Source organism: Phaenicophaeus curvirostris, chromosome 13 (assembly GCF_032191515.1).
Source record: "Phaenicophaeus curvirostris isolate KB17595 chromosome 13, BPBGC_Pcur_1.0, whole genome shotgun sequence".
In the NCBI taxonomy this organism is placed as follows: domain Eukaryota; kingdom Metazoa; phylum Chordata; class Aves; order Cuculiformes; family Cuculidae; genus Phaenicophaeus; species Phaenicophaeus curvirostris.
Window position 1 is genome coordinate 11,652,744 of NC_091404.1, and position 13,205 is coordinate 11,665,948.

At 50.2% G+C, this 13,205-nt stretch overlaps 1 protein-coding gene across 2 annotated transcripts in view; it reads right to left on the minus strand.

The window, feature by feature from the left end:
- Positions 1 to 12,981, minus strand: part of LOC138726010 (gamma-aminobutyric acid receptor subunit beta-4) — a 70,723-nt gene extending 57,742 nt beyond the window's left edge. For both annotated transcript variants that reach the window (XM_069867362.1, XM_069867361.1), the window contains exons 1-2: positions 12,019 to 12,981; positions 7,907 to 7,995 (exon numbers count right to left, since the gene is read on the minus strand). In XM_069867362.1, the coding sequence (XP_069723463.1) occupies positions 7,907 to 7,995; positions 12,019 to 12,098 (169 nt within the window). In that variant the 5' untranslated portion in view covers positions 12,099 to 12,981. The remainder of the gene's footprint in view (positions 1 to 7,906; positions 7,996 to 12,018) is intronic.
- Between the last annotated feature and the right edge of the window lie 224 nt (positions 12,982 to 13,205).

Below are 13,205 nucleotides of genomic sequence, written 5' to 3' on the forward strand. Positions count from 1 at the left end.
AAGGGAATGGTCTAATGTTCTAAAATATTACTGAACTAAAAGAAAATGCATGAGAAAACAAAATGAAAGCTAGGTGGAAGGATGCCCACAGAATGGATGTTACAGAGCCAGTTTTTAATTAAAAAGTCCACAGGATTCTTGTTCATTCTTTTTCCTTGTTTGATAGAGGATGGCTTTGCTCTGAGGAAGATGCAGGATTATATACCAGAGGATAGTGCTGACAGTGGGGTCCCTGCATGATTTGCTGAAGAAGCTGATAGCCATGCAGTGAGTGAGGGGGAGGCCTCCAGGAAAGGAAAGGAAATGTTTGTGTAGCTGAGTCCTGTTCTCCAGAACTGGATGTGTCACAGGGGCTCCTACGTGCTCCTTCCTACGCAAGTCACCTAAACCTCACAGGTTTTCGTGAACTCTGTGTGTCTGTCTCTTGGGGCACTGTGGCAGAGCACTCACAGCTGTGGCTGAAATCAATAAGAGCTGAACATGCAGTGTGCTGACTACAATGCTGCTAAGTATTCTGGAAAATCCGGTGTTTTGCCTGGCCACCCCACAGCAGGGGATACTTTTGACTCCTTGGAGGGTAGGTGTGAACATGTTCATGCTGTACTGGTGTGCTTGACAACAGTTATAAAAACAACTAATTCTATGCTATGAGCCAGCCTGAATACAGAGCATTCAAGAAAACACGAGTCCAAGATTATCTTTGCCTGCTCAGTCCCAGGCTTTGTACCAGACATGCATCTCACTCAAACTGTCCTAATTGCCTGCCATGACCACCTCTGGCATGTTACCAGCCTGTCCCTCTCTTAAATGAAGGGAACAAGAAAGATCAACTCCATGTGTAAATGACACTTGTGTGTTCTGCAGAGGTGTTCGGGAGGAAGCCACCATCAAACCTTGCCTCCTGATGCACCCTCAGAAGGGGACCAAATACAGATCCAGGGAGCAACCCCAGTTCTGGTTTTCTGAAGTCCTGAGTGTCTGACTTTACAGCCTCAAAGTCCTTTTCACAGCATGTATTTCCTATCAAAAGAGCAAAGTGAAAAAAATAGAAATTCCATCATGTGGCAATGTGTTAACATCCACATATGTCCCAAGAAGGACTGGATCCTTTCATTTCCTGCCACTTCAGTTAATGAAGTAAGACACAACAGCAGGAGGTTGTCATCTTCCTTCTGGATTAGCCCTAGAGAGGATGTGACCCATGGTCTGGAGCCAGAAGTCACGTTAATGGGGGAGGAAGTGGGCGCTGCACAGCTGGTGCCAATTTTACTGACCAAACCCATTCTTTTCTTAACATCCTTTTCCCAGAAAGCAAAGTGGGACTACTGGCAGCCCTATTGGCACATTCACCTTTTCTTTGCCCCCAGGTGACACTGGGGTTTACAGACTTCTTGAGGCAGTGTCTGCTGCTCCTTCCTCAGTTTACTCATTTCCTCCTCTCTGATCCATATTCACCCGTCTGCTTTCAAACCCAGAGCTGTTCCTCTCCTCTGCCTGGATGTAGGGAAGAAAGGGTGGTATTTCCCACTGTAGTAAGGCTCTGTGAAGTGCAGCATTTCAGGGTAGCTCTATGTCTAGCTTTGGGCAATTTCTCCTGCAGACAGTCAAGGAGATGATCCTGGAGGGCAGAATGACTTCCAGCTGAGCCTCAGTTCCCTGCCCCAAAGCATGCAAAAGCATTGGCTCAAGGTGTCTCAGAAGTGCAGTGGAAATTGAATCTGGCTGTTCTGAGATTTAAACATCTTTGCCACAGAAGCGGAGGGGAAGTGAGCTGAAGAGCGAAGGGCTAAGCCCTAGAAAGGCAAGTTTACAGCTCCTACTGCCCTGGGGCAGGCAGCCCATGTGCAGCGCCTGCCCTGAGGCAGGGCTGTCCCCTTCCTGGCCCCACACTCTGGTTCTTCTGCAGCAGCATCACTACTCTGGGATGATGCACCAGCACTGAATGTGGTGAGGCCAGAGCACTTATGTCAGCCAGGTCACTGGCGGCGCTGGGCACCTGCCTGCTACATGTGCTCCTGGGCCAGCCCAGCAGGAGGTGCTGCCAGTTTCACCCTCTGAACGCTTTAGGAGAGGAAAAAAACCTAACACGTATGTCCCTCAGCTTGTTCTCAGAAATTTCTGAATCATTTTGCCTAAAATTTCCCCCCTCCCCTTCAGGACGTCAAAGCAAGCTGGCTGCATGAGAAAAACACAACCACTGTGGCTGAACCATATACGCAGTGGAAAACAGGAACATTTTCAGCAAGCCTTAGCAATGTGCAGTATCACCAGGCTTTACACAGGAAACCAAATTCCCATTCCTTCCAGTACAGGACCACTAAGAGCATGTTTCCCAGTTAGGTAGGGCTGGTGGGCCAGGGCTCGGGCCCCACTCCGCCTGCTGCCGCATTCACACCAGCCAACACAGCCGCTCAGCCTGCCAACCCCGCTGGTTTTGGAGCCCTGAACTACAGATGATGCTTCACTGCAACACTTTATGCATCAGCAATCATTTATTTTTACAATTCTAGGTTTCAAGTGATGCTGTTAGGCAGGGAAGGGCTGAGGGGTTCGTCACCAGGTCCACTGAATTTGGAGTGGCCTTTGAAGAAGAAATACTGGGGAACAAGCAGGATGTGGGGACAGGCAGGTGTGATGGAGCACAGAGGGGCTGAAGGCAGGATGGGCAGAGGAGAGAAAGGAGGGATGCCAAGATTTAGCAGCGAAGGAGGGGTTTGGGTGTCAGAGGAGAGGGGCGAGACTGGGCAAGGATGATAAAAGCTGGGAAGCCAAGTCCATGCCGCAGAGTACATGAGGAGGAGGACTCAGGCTCATTTCAAACTAAGATGCCCTAAGTGCTAATTCTGCTTAGGGAAGCTTGAATAAAAATGGGGTACGGTAAGTATGGAAATATAGAATTTACTTAGGGCTTTCTGGTCATTTCTTTTTCACCAGGCATTTTCAAACAGTATGTACACCACCCAGGAGAAACGGTAGGAGCCTTGCACTCTAGGTGGGCTGGGTGCAAGGAATAGAAATTGACCCCACTTTGCTTTTGGCTAACAAGATCTGTAAATGATAGTGGGAAACGATAAGGTCAATGGTTTTCCATCCACTCTTGGGAAGCAGAGCCATTTGCTTGAAACTCTTGCAAAGTTTTGGGCTGAAAATGTTGCACCAACAGACAGCAGCTGAGTCACTGAGCTCAAGTAGAATCCTCCTGCCATTCCTTCATTGCCTTCTCTACCCTGGGGCAATATAGTCTTCATTTGCTTTCTTTTTTTCTTTCTTTTTTTTTTTTTTTTCTATCTACCTCCCCTATGGAACTAATGCTTCTGAAAGCAAGTGCCTAAAAGCACTTACAAGAACCAGGGTGCTGCTCTGAAAGCTCCCTCTCTCCCTGACCTGTGGCCCTGCAATGCTTCCCAGACCTGATCTGCAGCAACCCCTGCCCATCCAGTCCTAAATCAGGAGCACTCTGCTTGCTTTACTGTGGTCTGGCTTGCAACATACCCACCAAACATTGCTCCGCATTCTGTCCGCCCCCCAGACCAGAGACAGCTGGATGACACCCACCTGTGATCTGATCTCCCTGTGAGATATACTACCCTGCTCCCCCAGAGATGAGCGTGCTCCCCAGCATACCCTGCCGAAAGACCTTGCCCTGCATCATTGCTGATCTTGCTGTATAAGGACAGAGATCTCCGTCTTCAGCAAGCCAAGAGCCCTGGATAGATCTTCCTCCACCCTGCAGATCCCTCCTCCAAGGCTGTTCCAGATCCCCATTTCAATCCTGGCCAAACCTCTCAGACCTGCTTTGCAATGTCGCCCTGCCCTTGAGTTCCAGGTCATCTCCTTGTTGAGAGCCCATGAGAACTGGGCTTTGTGGTCCCTGCATGTCCTACCCTTCCAACCCAGTGTGCTTCTCTAGGGCTTGAGGGACTGTGGCTGAGGAGTAAGAAAGGACTGCCCAGGGCTCCAGGCTGGAAGGTTTTATCACCTGTATCCCAAAGACTGATGTACCTGCTGGCCCTTCAACACCAGCCCCTCCACTCCACCTCACCTGGTGCCTGACTCTCTTGGACTGCCTCTACGGAGCCATGTGGGGTTCCTGAAGGAGTTACTCCCAGATTTTTCCACCACCCTCACAAGGCTCCAGCTTTTCCCTTTCTCCCACGTGTCCCTCCTTTCAGCCCAGCTCCCCAGATGAGCAAGTCGCACTCATTGCCACTGCATCACCCTAGAGAGCCGACCTGCTCATCGGCCTAATGGGTTTTCAAAGGGGAGGGGGAGAGGGGAGGAGAGCAAGTGGCTGATGCTTCTCAGCCACTCAGCTCGGCCCAGAGCTAACGAGGCATCTCAAAATTAAAAAGTGAACTGCAATCCCCAGCAGGCCTGTCCTCCTTTTGGCATTAGTCGGAGTTCTCTTTCTCTCTCTCAAAAAAAAAAGAGGGCTGGGGAGCTGCGAGTTGCATTTGGAGCCACCGAAGCTCCATATCCCGGGGACAGTAGGGTTGCTGGGATGAGGAGTGAAGCCTGGGGCTGCTGTGCCATGGAAACACTGTCTCTCTTAGAAAGGTTGACAGGCATAGTCTTCCTCACCACAGCAAGAAGCACAAATGGTACATGGAAAAAGATTCTTCCAGTGCCTCTACACACAACGGTCCCCAGCTCCCTCCTCAGTGAGTGTGTGAAGGAGAAGTCTCAGGATGTGGAGGTGGTACCTGCCTGAAGAGCTGAGGTGCAGGGGTGATTGCCACTAGGCACTGATGCAGGGGGAGGATGCCAAGAAGGAAATAATGCTCCTACAGAAGAGAGTGATGGGGAAAGCAAGCAAGGAAAGAGCAGAGAAGGGAGGAAGGGAAGGCAGCCTCGTTTATTGCTTTTGAGGGTAGCATTTCTTACATGGGAATCCATTTGGGAAGGACCTTTCTCTGCCTGCGCCTCCAAGGTACCCAGCACTAGCTGGTCTGATCTTCCTGCCACCAATGCCCTCATTCCTGAGCTGCAGAAGGCCAAGAGCTCTGGCTTGTAGATGTGGTCTCTGGAGCAGCTCAGCCTGGTTCACAGGAAACTGAGAGTAGCTGCTTTGCTTTAGTCCTGTCCACTGTCCTGCAGGCAGCTGCCTGTCCAGTCAGGCCCCTTGGTTACTGCTCGCCAGCACCAAGGCAGTCCCATGCTGTTCCTCTTAGGTAGATGCAGGACCCGTTACCCCTTCAAGATGCTGTCTCAGCTATTTGCAGCACACTCCAACTGATCTTCCTTAGGCGAGGACATAAGTGGGTGGAGAGTCATCACCTCTCCCAGGAGAGATGATTTATACCCATCTTGCCCAGCTGGAGGGCAGGATGGTCTAAGCGGGGGCTGTGGGGGCATCATGCTGGAGAACAGCCCAGTCCTCAGGGCACTTGGACGGGTGTTCAGTCCAGTCCCAGGTGTCCCTGAGAGACAGCAGGTCTACATACCCACAGTTTCCAAGGCTTTGCCTAAAGTTTGCCTTTTCCAGCTGCACCCAATATACTGGCGGAACTTCATCCTCTCCACAGCAGGGCTGTGAATAAACTAGAAGCCACAAAGGGTTTGATGCAGCCTAGTGTATTCCTGTTGAATTTCTCCTGGAATGGATTTGGCCCAAAATCTCAGAGAATCGGTGAGCTCTGGGGACAGCACTGAGGCAAAGAAACTTCTACCTCTTTCTCCTGGGCTTGTAATGCTAATGCTCTCCAGCTTTCAGACTCACCTCTCAGCCCACCCTTGCCTCATCTGTAAAATGCTGCAGGGGAAATTTTGTCTAGATAATCTTATCCTTAGGGGGAGAGGGCCAGACATACTAAGAGTTAGGGCATCTCTGTACACTAAGTAGAAAGGCACCAAAACTGGAGCTGCCAGCTGGGACTTTGCACTTACGAGCAGAGGGAAGGACAAGAAAGGGTGAAAGGCAACATTAAGATGAGTGCAGGAAAGAAGGTTATCATGTTCTCTCTTTTTCTCAGCTTGAGTGAGGGAAAAATGCAGTTTGCACTTCGGGAATTCAGAGTAAAATCAAATGAAATGCAATGGTTGCCCAAACCCATCCATTTTACAGTCAGGAAGGACGCAGTGCCTTCCAAGCCCTGCCCGTGTACTGCACAGATCTGGCAGGGTCAGCAGCACCGCCTGCACCAAGCCCCGAGTGCCTTGCCCAGCATGAAGGGAGAGGTGGTCCATGTCCTGGCCAGGAGAAGGGGGTGTATTTTGGCGAGTGGATGCCCCGTGGACCTGGCATCAGAGTACATAGTTTGTGAAACGGATCTGGGCAGCTGGACTGCCAGCCCCATAGCTCCCACTGCGCCCTTCTGCTCTCTGCCTCCATGGAGCCAGATCACCTACTGTTTTACTGTATCATAATCATCTCAACAGCTTACAAGATGTTTTTATGTCATATCTGCAGTTCTTACCCTGATAAAATGTGACTGCACCAATTCCTGTAATTGGGGCTGGTCAGCTAATAGGGACATTTCATGTTTCATAGGCAGAGACTAACTCAAATCCCATGTTCAAAGGAGAGAAGGGAGAGGGGGTTCCCCTGTCTCTTTGCAGAGTGCTTGCAAGCCTCCCCAGAGCATTCCCCACTTCACTGAAGTGCCCTGTGCACTACAGAGGGATGAGCATCTCCCCCATTCCACGGTCTTTTGAGAGGCCAGGGCCCAATAGCACTTGGTGTTGCCACCTGAAAGCCCCTACTACACCCTGGGGGACAGCACAGTAGCGAGGGCTGTGAGGATGATGAGCACAGGAAGGACAGGCAGTCTCAGCCAAGGGGCAAGTGGTGGTGCGTGGATGAGGGAAGGTTTGGGTGAGGTGTTGGTAAACCAGAGTTTTCAGGGAGAGATGGGTTCGTTCAAGGGAAACTGGAATGCACTGAGATGACTTCGAAACCTGATGAAATCAGTGGGGATTCCCCCACCCCCAGCTTCAAGGAACTCTGTATCAAGCCCTTTGGGAGAAAACTCTTCCTTTGTATCACAATGGACTTGACCCTGGCATCTCTCCCCCTTGAGAACACAAACATGAATCTGCTTCCCAGCAGTCATCCGGAGAAGGACATTTTGATGCGGTTCCTGTGCTATTGCAGGCTGAAAATCCCCCAATACTACCCATGTCCCCATGAGGAGGAAATTGCCCAGAAAAGACTGGGAACAGCCAAGCTTGGCAGGCTGTAGCCAGAAGTCCTCCAAACGCCCTCCCCATGTGGTCAGCTGTGGTTCTCTACTGTCTGCTCCTCTCCAATAAATGGACCTCAACTGTACTCTGGAGTACAACGATACCCAAGGATTATTTCATGTTTCAGCTCCACCAGGATGACAAAGTGGAGCCTCTTCCCGTTCTCCTTTTTGCTCACAGGACACAAGAGAAGAATTCCAGATCCTCCCATCTCCTACTGAATAAGCAGCGAGGCCACCAGTTCCCCACAGAATATTTTATTCCATATTGCTGCTGAGGTGGCAGCCTAGCAGACCGACCAACAGCCTTGCCAATGGACACCCCAAGTCTCTGTAGGGAAAAGATCTAAGAAATCTGGCACTGGGAACAGAAGTGGAACAGGGTGACTATTGCCATCATGGAGGAAACTCTGGAGCAGAGGAAAAGCAGAGCATCTTTGTCCCAATAAAATGTCCCCAGAAATATCCCACCATGGACAACCCACCAACTGTCTGCAGAAATTGGTTATGGTAGCAGAGAAGATGGTGAGAGGAGGCAAATCAGGAGGCAAGAAAGAAATGTGGGGGAGAAGGCAAGAAGAAGACAGGGCTAGCAAACAGTGCAGGAGGGAGAAGTCAAGTGGGAGCATTTTGTGAGGTCAGTGCATATTGTGAACAGCCAAGTCAGCAGCACAGACACAGAATGGCCCCCCTGCTCTGCTCCCCGCGACCAGCCATCACCATACCTCCAAAGTCAGGCCTGAGGCGGACGTCATAGCCCTTCAGCAGTTTGTCCACAATTTCTTTCACCACAGAAATATTCCCAGTGGATGGGCTGAAAGACAGAACAAGAAAGTACTCGTCAACCCATGTGCTTCCAGCCTCACGGAAGGAGATCCTGGCTGGGCAGCACCACGAGAGCACCCCTTGAACCCCAAGACACCAAAGTGCCTGCATGTGCTACACACACCCCAGCCATGGGCACAGCTCCCCATGTCCTTTTTCACTCATATTTTCTGTCTCTGATGTAGCTCTTGCCCCTTGCCCTGCACACGAACCCTTCAGGGCTGCCAGAGGTCCTAAGCTGTCCTTGGGGTTGGCACAGGGCTGTCAGCAGGTATTTTGGCTCCTCTTTTGCAGGTCACCACAACTCCTGAATACTCCAATCCCCATCCCACTGCATCCCTGCCTGGTGTGTGCCTGCACCCCAGCAGTCCTGCTGGGCTTGTAACCCCCTCAACACGGGCACTGCTCACCGCACACAGCCTCTCCCCAGCCACCAATCCGCACACTCAGGGTGGTTGTCTGTACCCTGCCCAAAGGTAGGTGCACACACACACATATGCAGGCACAAATTATCCTTTCTGTTCCACCAAAGCAGGCATAGGATGGCTGCAGCCTCTCTCTTGCAGGGTTTGCTCACTTTTCTCTGTCACGCTGGGCACTTGCTCCTGGTCTCAGCACAGACTCATCACACACTGAGGTCCCCACTACACAAGTCCCTGCCCAGCAGGTGCCCTGCACTGTCACACATCCCAGTGCATCCCTTGCTTCTCACTGCACTCAGGTATTTCTTCACGTTATTGAAGTAAATGGAAAAACAACACTCTTTTAGTCCTGTGGCCTCAACATACAGCTGATCTTTGGCATGTGAAAATTCATCTTCTGTCACTCAGCATCACTGTGACTTCTTAGCAATGCAAATCAAGAGACATAGACAGGGAAGAAGAGTCCATCCTTTGCTCTGTGTGCCAGGGCAGTGATCCTTTCTATCCCAGCCCTCTGACTTACACACAGCGTGAGGGGCAGTGGTCCTCACTAACACTGAGCCAGCTCCTCCTGACGTTTCAGCAAGAAGGGAGCTCCCTCTAATAACAGCCAGAGAGCTAAAGTAAAACTCAAGGTGGGAAACCAGAAAGCAGAGGATGCTAAAAATATTGAACCTATTCAGTGCTGCAGGGTATCTAGGTTTTCTGCCTGAAAACCCAGCCTCTCTGTGCCACCCTCATCCCCTGCTTTGCATGAGAATAGAGACCCTGCCGGTGACAACTGCTGCTCTTTGCAGTCACCCACCACAACAGCATGTCTCCCTGTCAACACTGCCTCCCACATCCATCCAAGTCAAGCTGGAAAGCTGCACCGCAGCACCACTTCTTCCAGCCAGCCCCATACCTCACTGGACACCGGGGTTTATTCTGACATATCCATGTATCTGCACACACACCTTCCCCACACAGAGACATGCATCCTCTCCTGACTGTACGAAGGATGTATGGAATTCCTGCAGACACATGAAAACATTGGAGCTCAAGCGTACAGCTGTGATATGTGCACAAACATGTGGTGCATGTGTGTGGCCACATCCAAGTCAGTGTGGAGGTGACTATTCGTGCAGATCTTGCTGCATCGTGTTATGACGACACACTGGGCTGTGGACAGGTTTTATCCAGGAGCAGAGTAACTGGCATTTGTGGGTGCCTGAAACTGGGTTCCCAGGTGCCCAGACTCTGTATAGGTGTGGGTGGAGGCATGTGGGACCACTGGGGAGTCTGGGCATGCGTTAAGGCCCTGGATGCACAGGCTATGGATGTGCAGAGATTTCTCAACCAAACAGAGCTGTGCAAATGCGAGACAAAACACTTCCCAGGCCCAGCTTTGGTGCATGGACAAACTGTTCAGCACTTGTGCTGGGGGGAGCAAGTGTCTGAGCTGCATTCCTGAGCATGCATCTTACAGGAATACAGCTCTGCCTTGCATTGCTTTATTCACTGTAAAAAAGCCCAAGAGATGTGCACAGGTGGACATTTCCACAAAACTGTGTCTAGGCTTGCAAGGTCCACTTGCACCTGTGGATTTCTATGCAGGTATGGGAGGTTTTGCAACACGCTTGTGGATTGATAGTGTGCACCTGCACTTGTTCATCTCTAGGCAGTTATTCCTAGGTATATAGGTTCTCATAATCATAGATTTCCATAGTCATAATATAGACATTATCCATTTCTCTAGGGCCTTAAACACTTTTGTTAAGCTTCACACAGGACAAACTCAGGAAGCAGTGTTACCTCCTTAATATAGGTAAGAAAATCGAGGCAGAGACAGTAAGCAATCTGCCAAGGGCCCTGCAGAAAAGGATACAGTGGGAAGAGGGCTATTGGGGCTCTTTCCTCCTCATCAGCTACAAGTTGGCCAAGTGAGGGCATAAACTGGCCTCATAATTAAGGGCAAAGTCTCTGGCCTCTCAGTATTCTTTTTAATCCAAAAAGCCACGTCCCTCTTGCTGAACAGGCAAGTTATGCTTTTGCCCAGCTGTGGATGAGCAGCTGCGTGTAAGAGCTATTCCTGGCAAATGTGGGTCTGCATCCGCTTAGGGAGCACGTACATCCAGCCTGTGAACTGAATTTTTGAATACTGTATCCCTGACTCTTTGTGGGGGTGCATGTGCTCTGCATATACACGTACACTTGCAGCCAAGCATCTACATACATGCTGCTGGCTGGGATGAGTGGGAGTAGCTGAAGGCATGTGCACATGGGAGAGTGTTTTGTCTCCAAGGTGTCCACAGACGTACATGCAGACTACAGGTGAATATCAGTCCTGGGCATAAGCAGATATAAACACACATGCAAGGACACATCTCAGCAAAGGTTTTTGGTGTGGTCACTGCTTTTCACACATTTGCTTGGACACTGCCTCTAAGCATGCCTGTATATGTATTCATGCACAGTGGATCCATACATGAATGAAATGGGTAAGGTGGGCATGAATCTGCGTATATACATGTGTATAACTACAGGAACATAAACCTTTGTGTATACAGATCTGTAAGCCTGTGCGGGGACCTGCATGTGTGCATTGGGAATGCATTTCTCAGCGTGCATGGCTGAGCAAGGAAATGCCACAGCTCCCTCCCAGCAGACTTCATGCACACCGTCAGCACAGAGGTACAAACCCACCTGTCCGCATGTGTGAGAAGGGAGGGGGAGGAGGAGGAGGCAGCACTACTCTTGTGTGTGAAAGCAGTGGATAGATGCCTGTGTCGGAGCAAACAGGTGTGCTCTGTACACCTTGTCCAGGCTGGATGGGTATCTGCACCTCTGGTTGTTTAGCTCACTCGGAATGCTTGAGGCATATACCCGGAACAGCTGCAGCTTGAGTACTCGGAGTATCTGTGCAGATATCTACATGGCTACATGCAGAGCAGGTAAAGCATGCTGCGCTCTGTAGGTATGTTGTGATACACTTGTGTGCACCCAAATAGGCGTGGATGAATGCACACATGCAGGGATGTATCTGAACAGATCACACCCACAGATGATTATGTTGCATGCCACAAATCTGCATGGAGGCACAGACGTCGGCATTGCTTCCCGTACACCGCAGAGCTGGGGCTTTGGTACAGGCACAGCACACTTGGATATGAGCGTGGCTGCTTGTGTACCGTGTGTGTGCATAGGCAGGCATGGCCAGGACAGCCCTGTGCCAGGGTGCGTATCCCCACAGCTCAGTGCCATGCACTCCATCAGCTCCTGTGGACACCATGTTCCCCAGCAAAATGCTTCATTTTGCCGTTTTCCCCCAGGTTTCATACGGGGAGGGGGGGGAGGCGGGACGCGCTGCAAGTGGGCTGCGAGGTGGGCTCCGTCTGCATAGCTGGCTCCACATCTCATGTATGAGCATCCCTCCTCCCCCTAAAATAACACGGACTGGGAAATAACAAGAGCAGGCAGCAGGGGAAGCAATTTGGGGAAAGAACCCCCTCCCCTTTCTCACATACAAATCAATGGAGAAAACCCCAAGCAAAACAAACAAATCCTGTATCAATCCCCCTGTCCCCGCAGCCTGGGATCGCAATCCTTACCTTTGCGCACAGCAGGCGAGACAAAGAGCTGCTAAAGCAGATACAATTCCACTCAATCTGTCTGCCTGAAATGTCCACATTTCCACAAAGACGAAGGATGAAAAAAAAATCTTGGGAGGGGAGGGGAAAGAAGGATGGATCTTCTGAAATCCCCCTCCAAAAAAAGGGAGGGAGGGAAAAAAGAAACCAACCCCCCCCCCAGTTAATGATTTCCTAGAGAAAAAGAATAATTAAAAAATCCTAAAAAATGTGGGGGAAAAATATCCCCCCCCTCCTTCAGTGCCAGTCAAAGAATTCGTTTCTTCTTCCTTTCAGCATCCTCTCAGCGAGAGACATCCTCTGGCAATGGAGAAAATCCCAAGAGAAAGAAAAATAAAATGCCCCAAAATGGGCTCAGCAAAATGTGAAATCGAATCTCACAGGTACGCAGAAGAAGGAGAAAAAATTAAAAAAAAAGGAAAAAAAAAAAAGAAAAAAGAACTCGGTGTCCCCTGAGCACTCCACTTGGATTATTTTTCCTCCTGCTTTTTTGCCATCCGGTTCTGCAGATGTTGCATGGCTCCTGCTACCCACCTTCAGAGAAGAGGAGGAGGAGAAAGAGTATGTGTGTGGATGTGTGTGTGAGGGGGGAGGTGTGAGTTATCTAGCAATATGATTTTATTCTGGATTTTACCTACTTGCTCCCCCCTCCCTCTTTATTTTCTGAGGGAGAAGGGAAAGCAACGCAACCCCACTGTGCTGTTATTTTAGGGAAATCTCAGGCTCCTCACTTGGAAGGTTTGGGATTTTCTGAAAGGGTTAAAAAAGAGAAAAAACACATGCAACCCAGTAAATAAATAAATACATATATGCATGTGTAGAAAATAAATAAATCCCTGTCTGCGGAAAGAGCTGCTCGCTGAGGGAGGACTGGATGTCTCCCTAGTGCTGTTGCCGCAGCTCCTGTGGAGTTTTGCTGCTCATTGCAAAGTCACAAGAGGAGGGGAGGAGAGAGGGAGTTCATGGATGGGGAGGGGGACTCTCTGGGCAAATTGGAATCCTGACGTCATGGCTGACAATATTAACCCCTGCAGACTTGCAAAGGGGATTTTTTTTTTTCTCTTTTTTTTCCCAGGGAGGTGGGAGCAGGAGAGAGGGTGGGAAAGGTGATGGCACTTTGGCAAGCGGATGGATGCGCCTGGACAAGA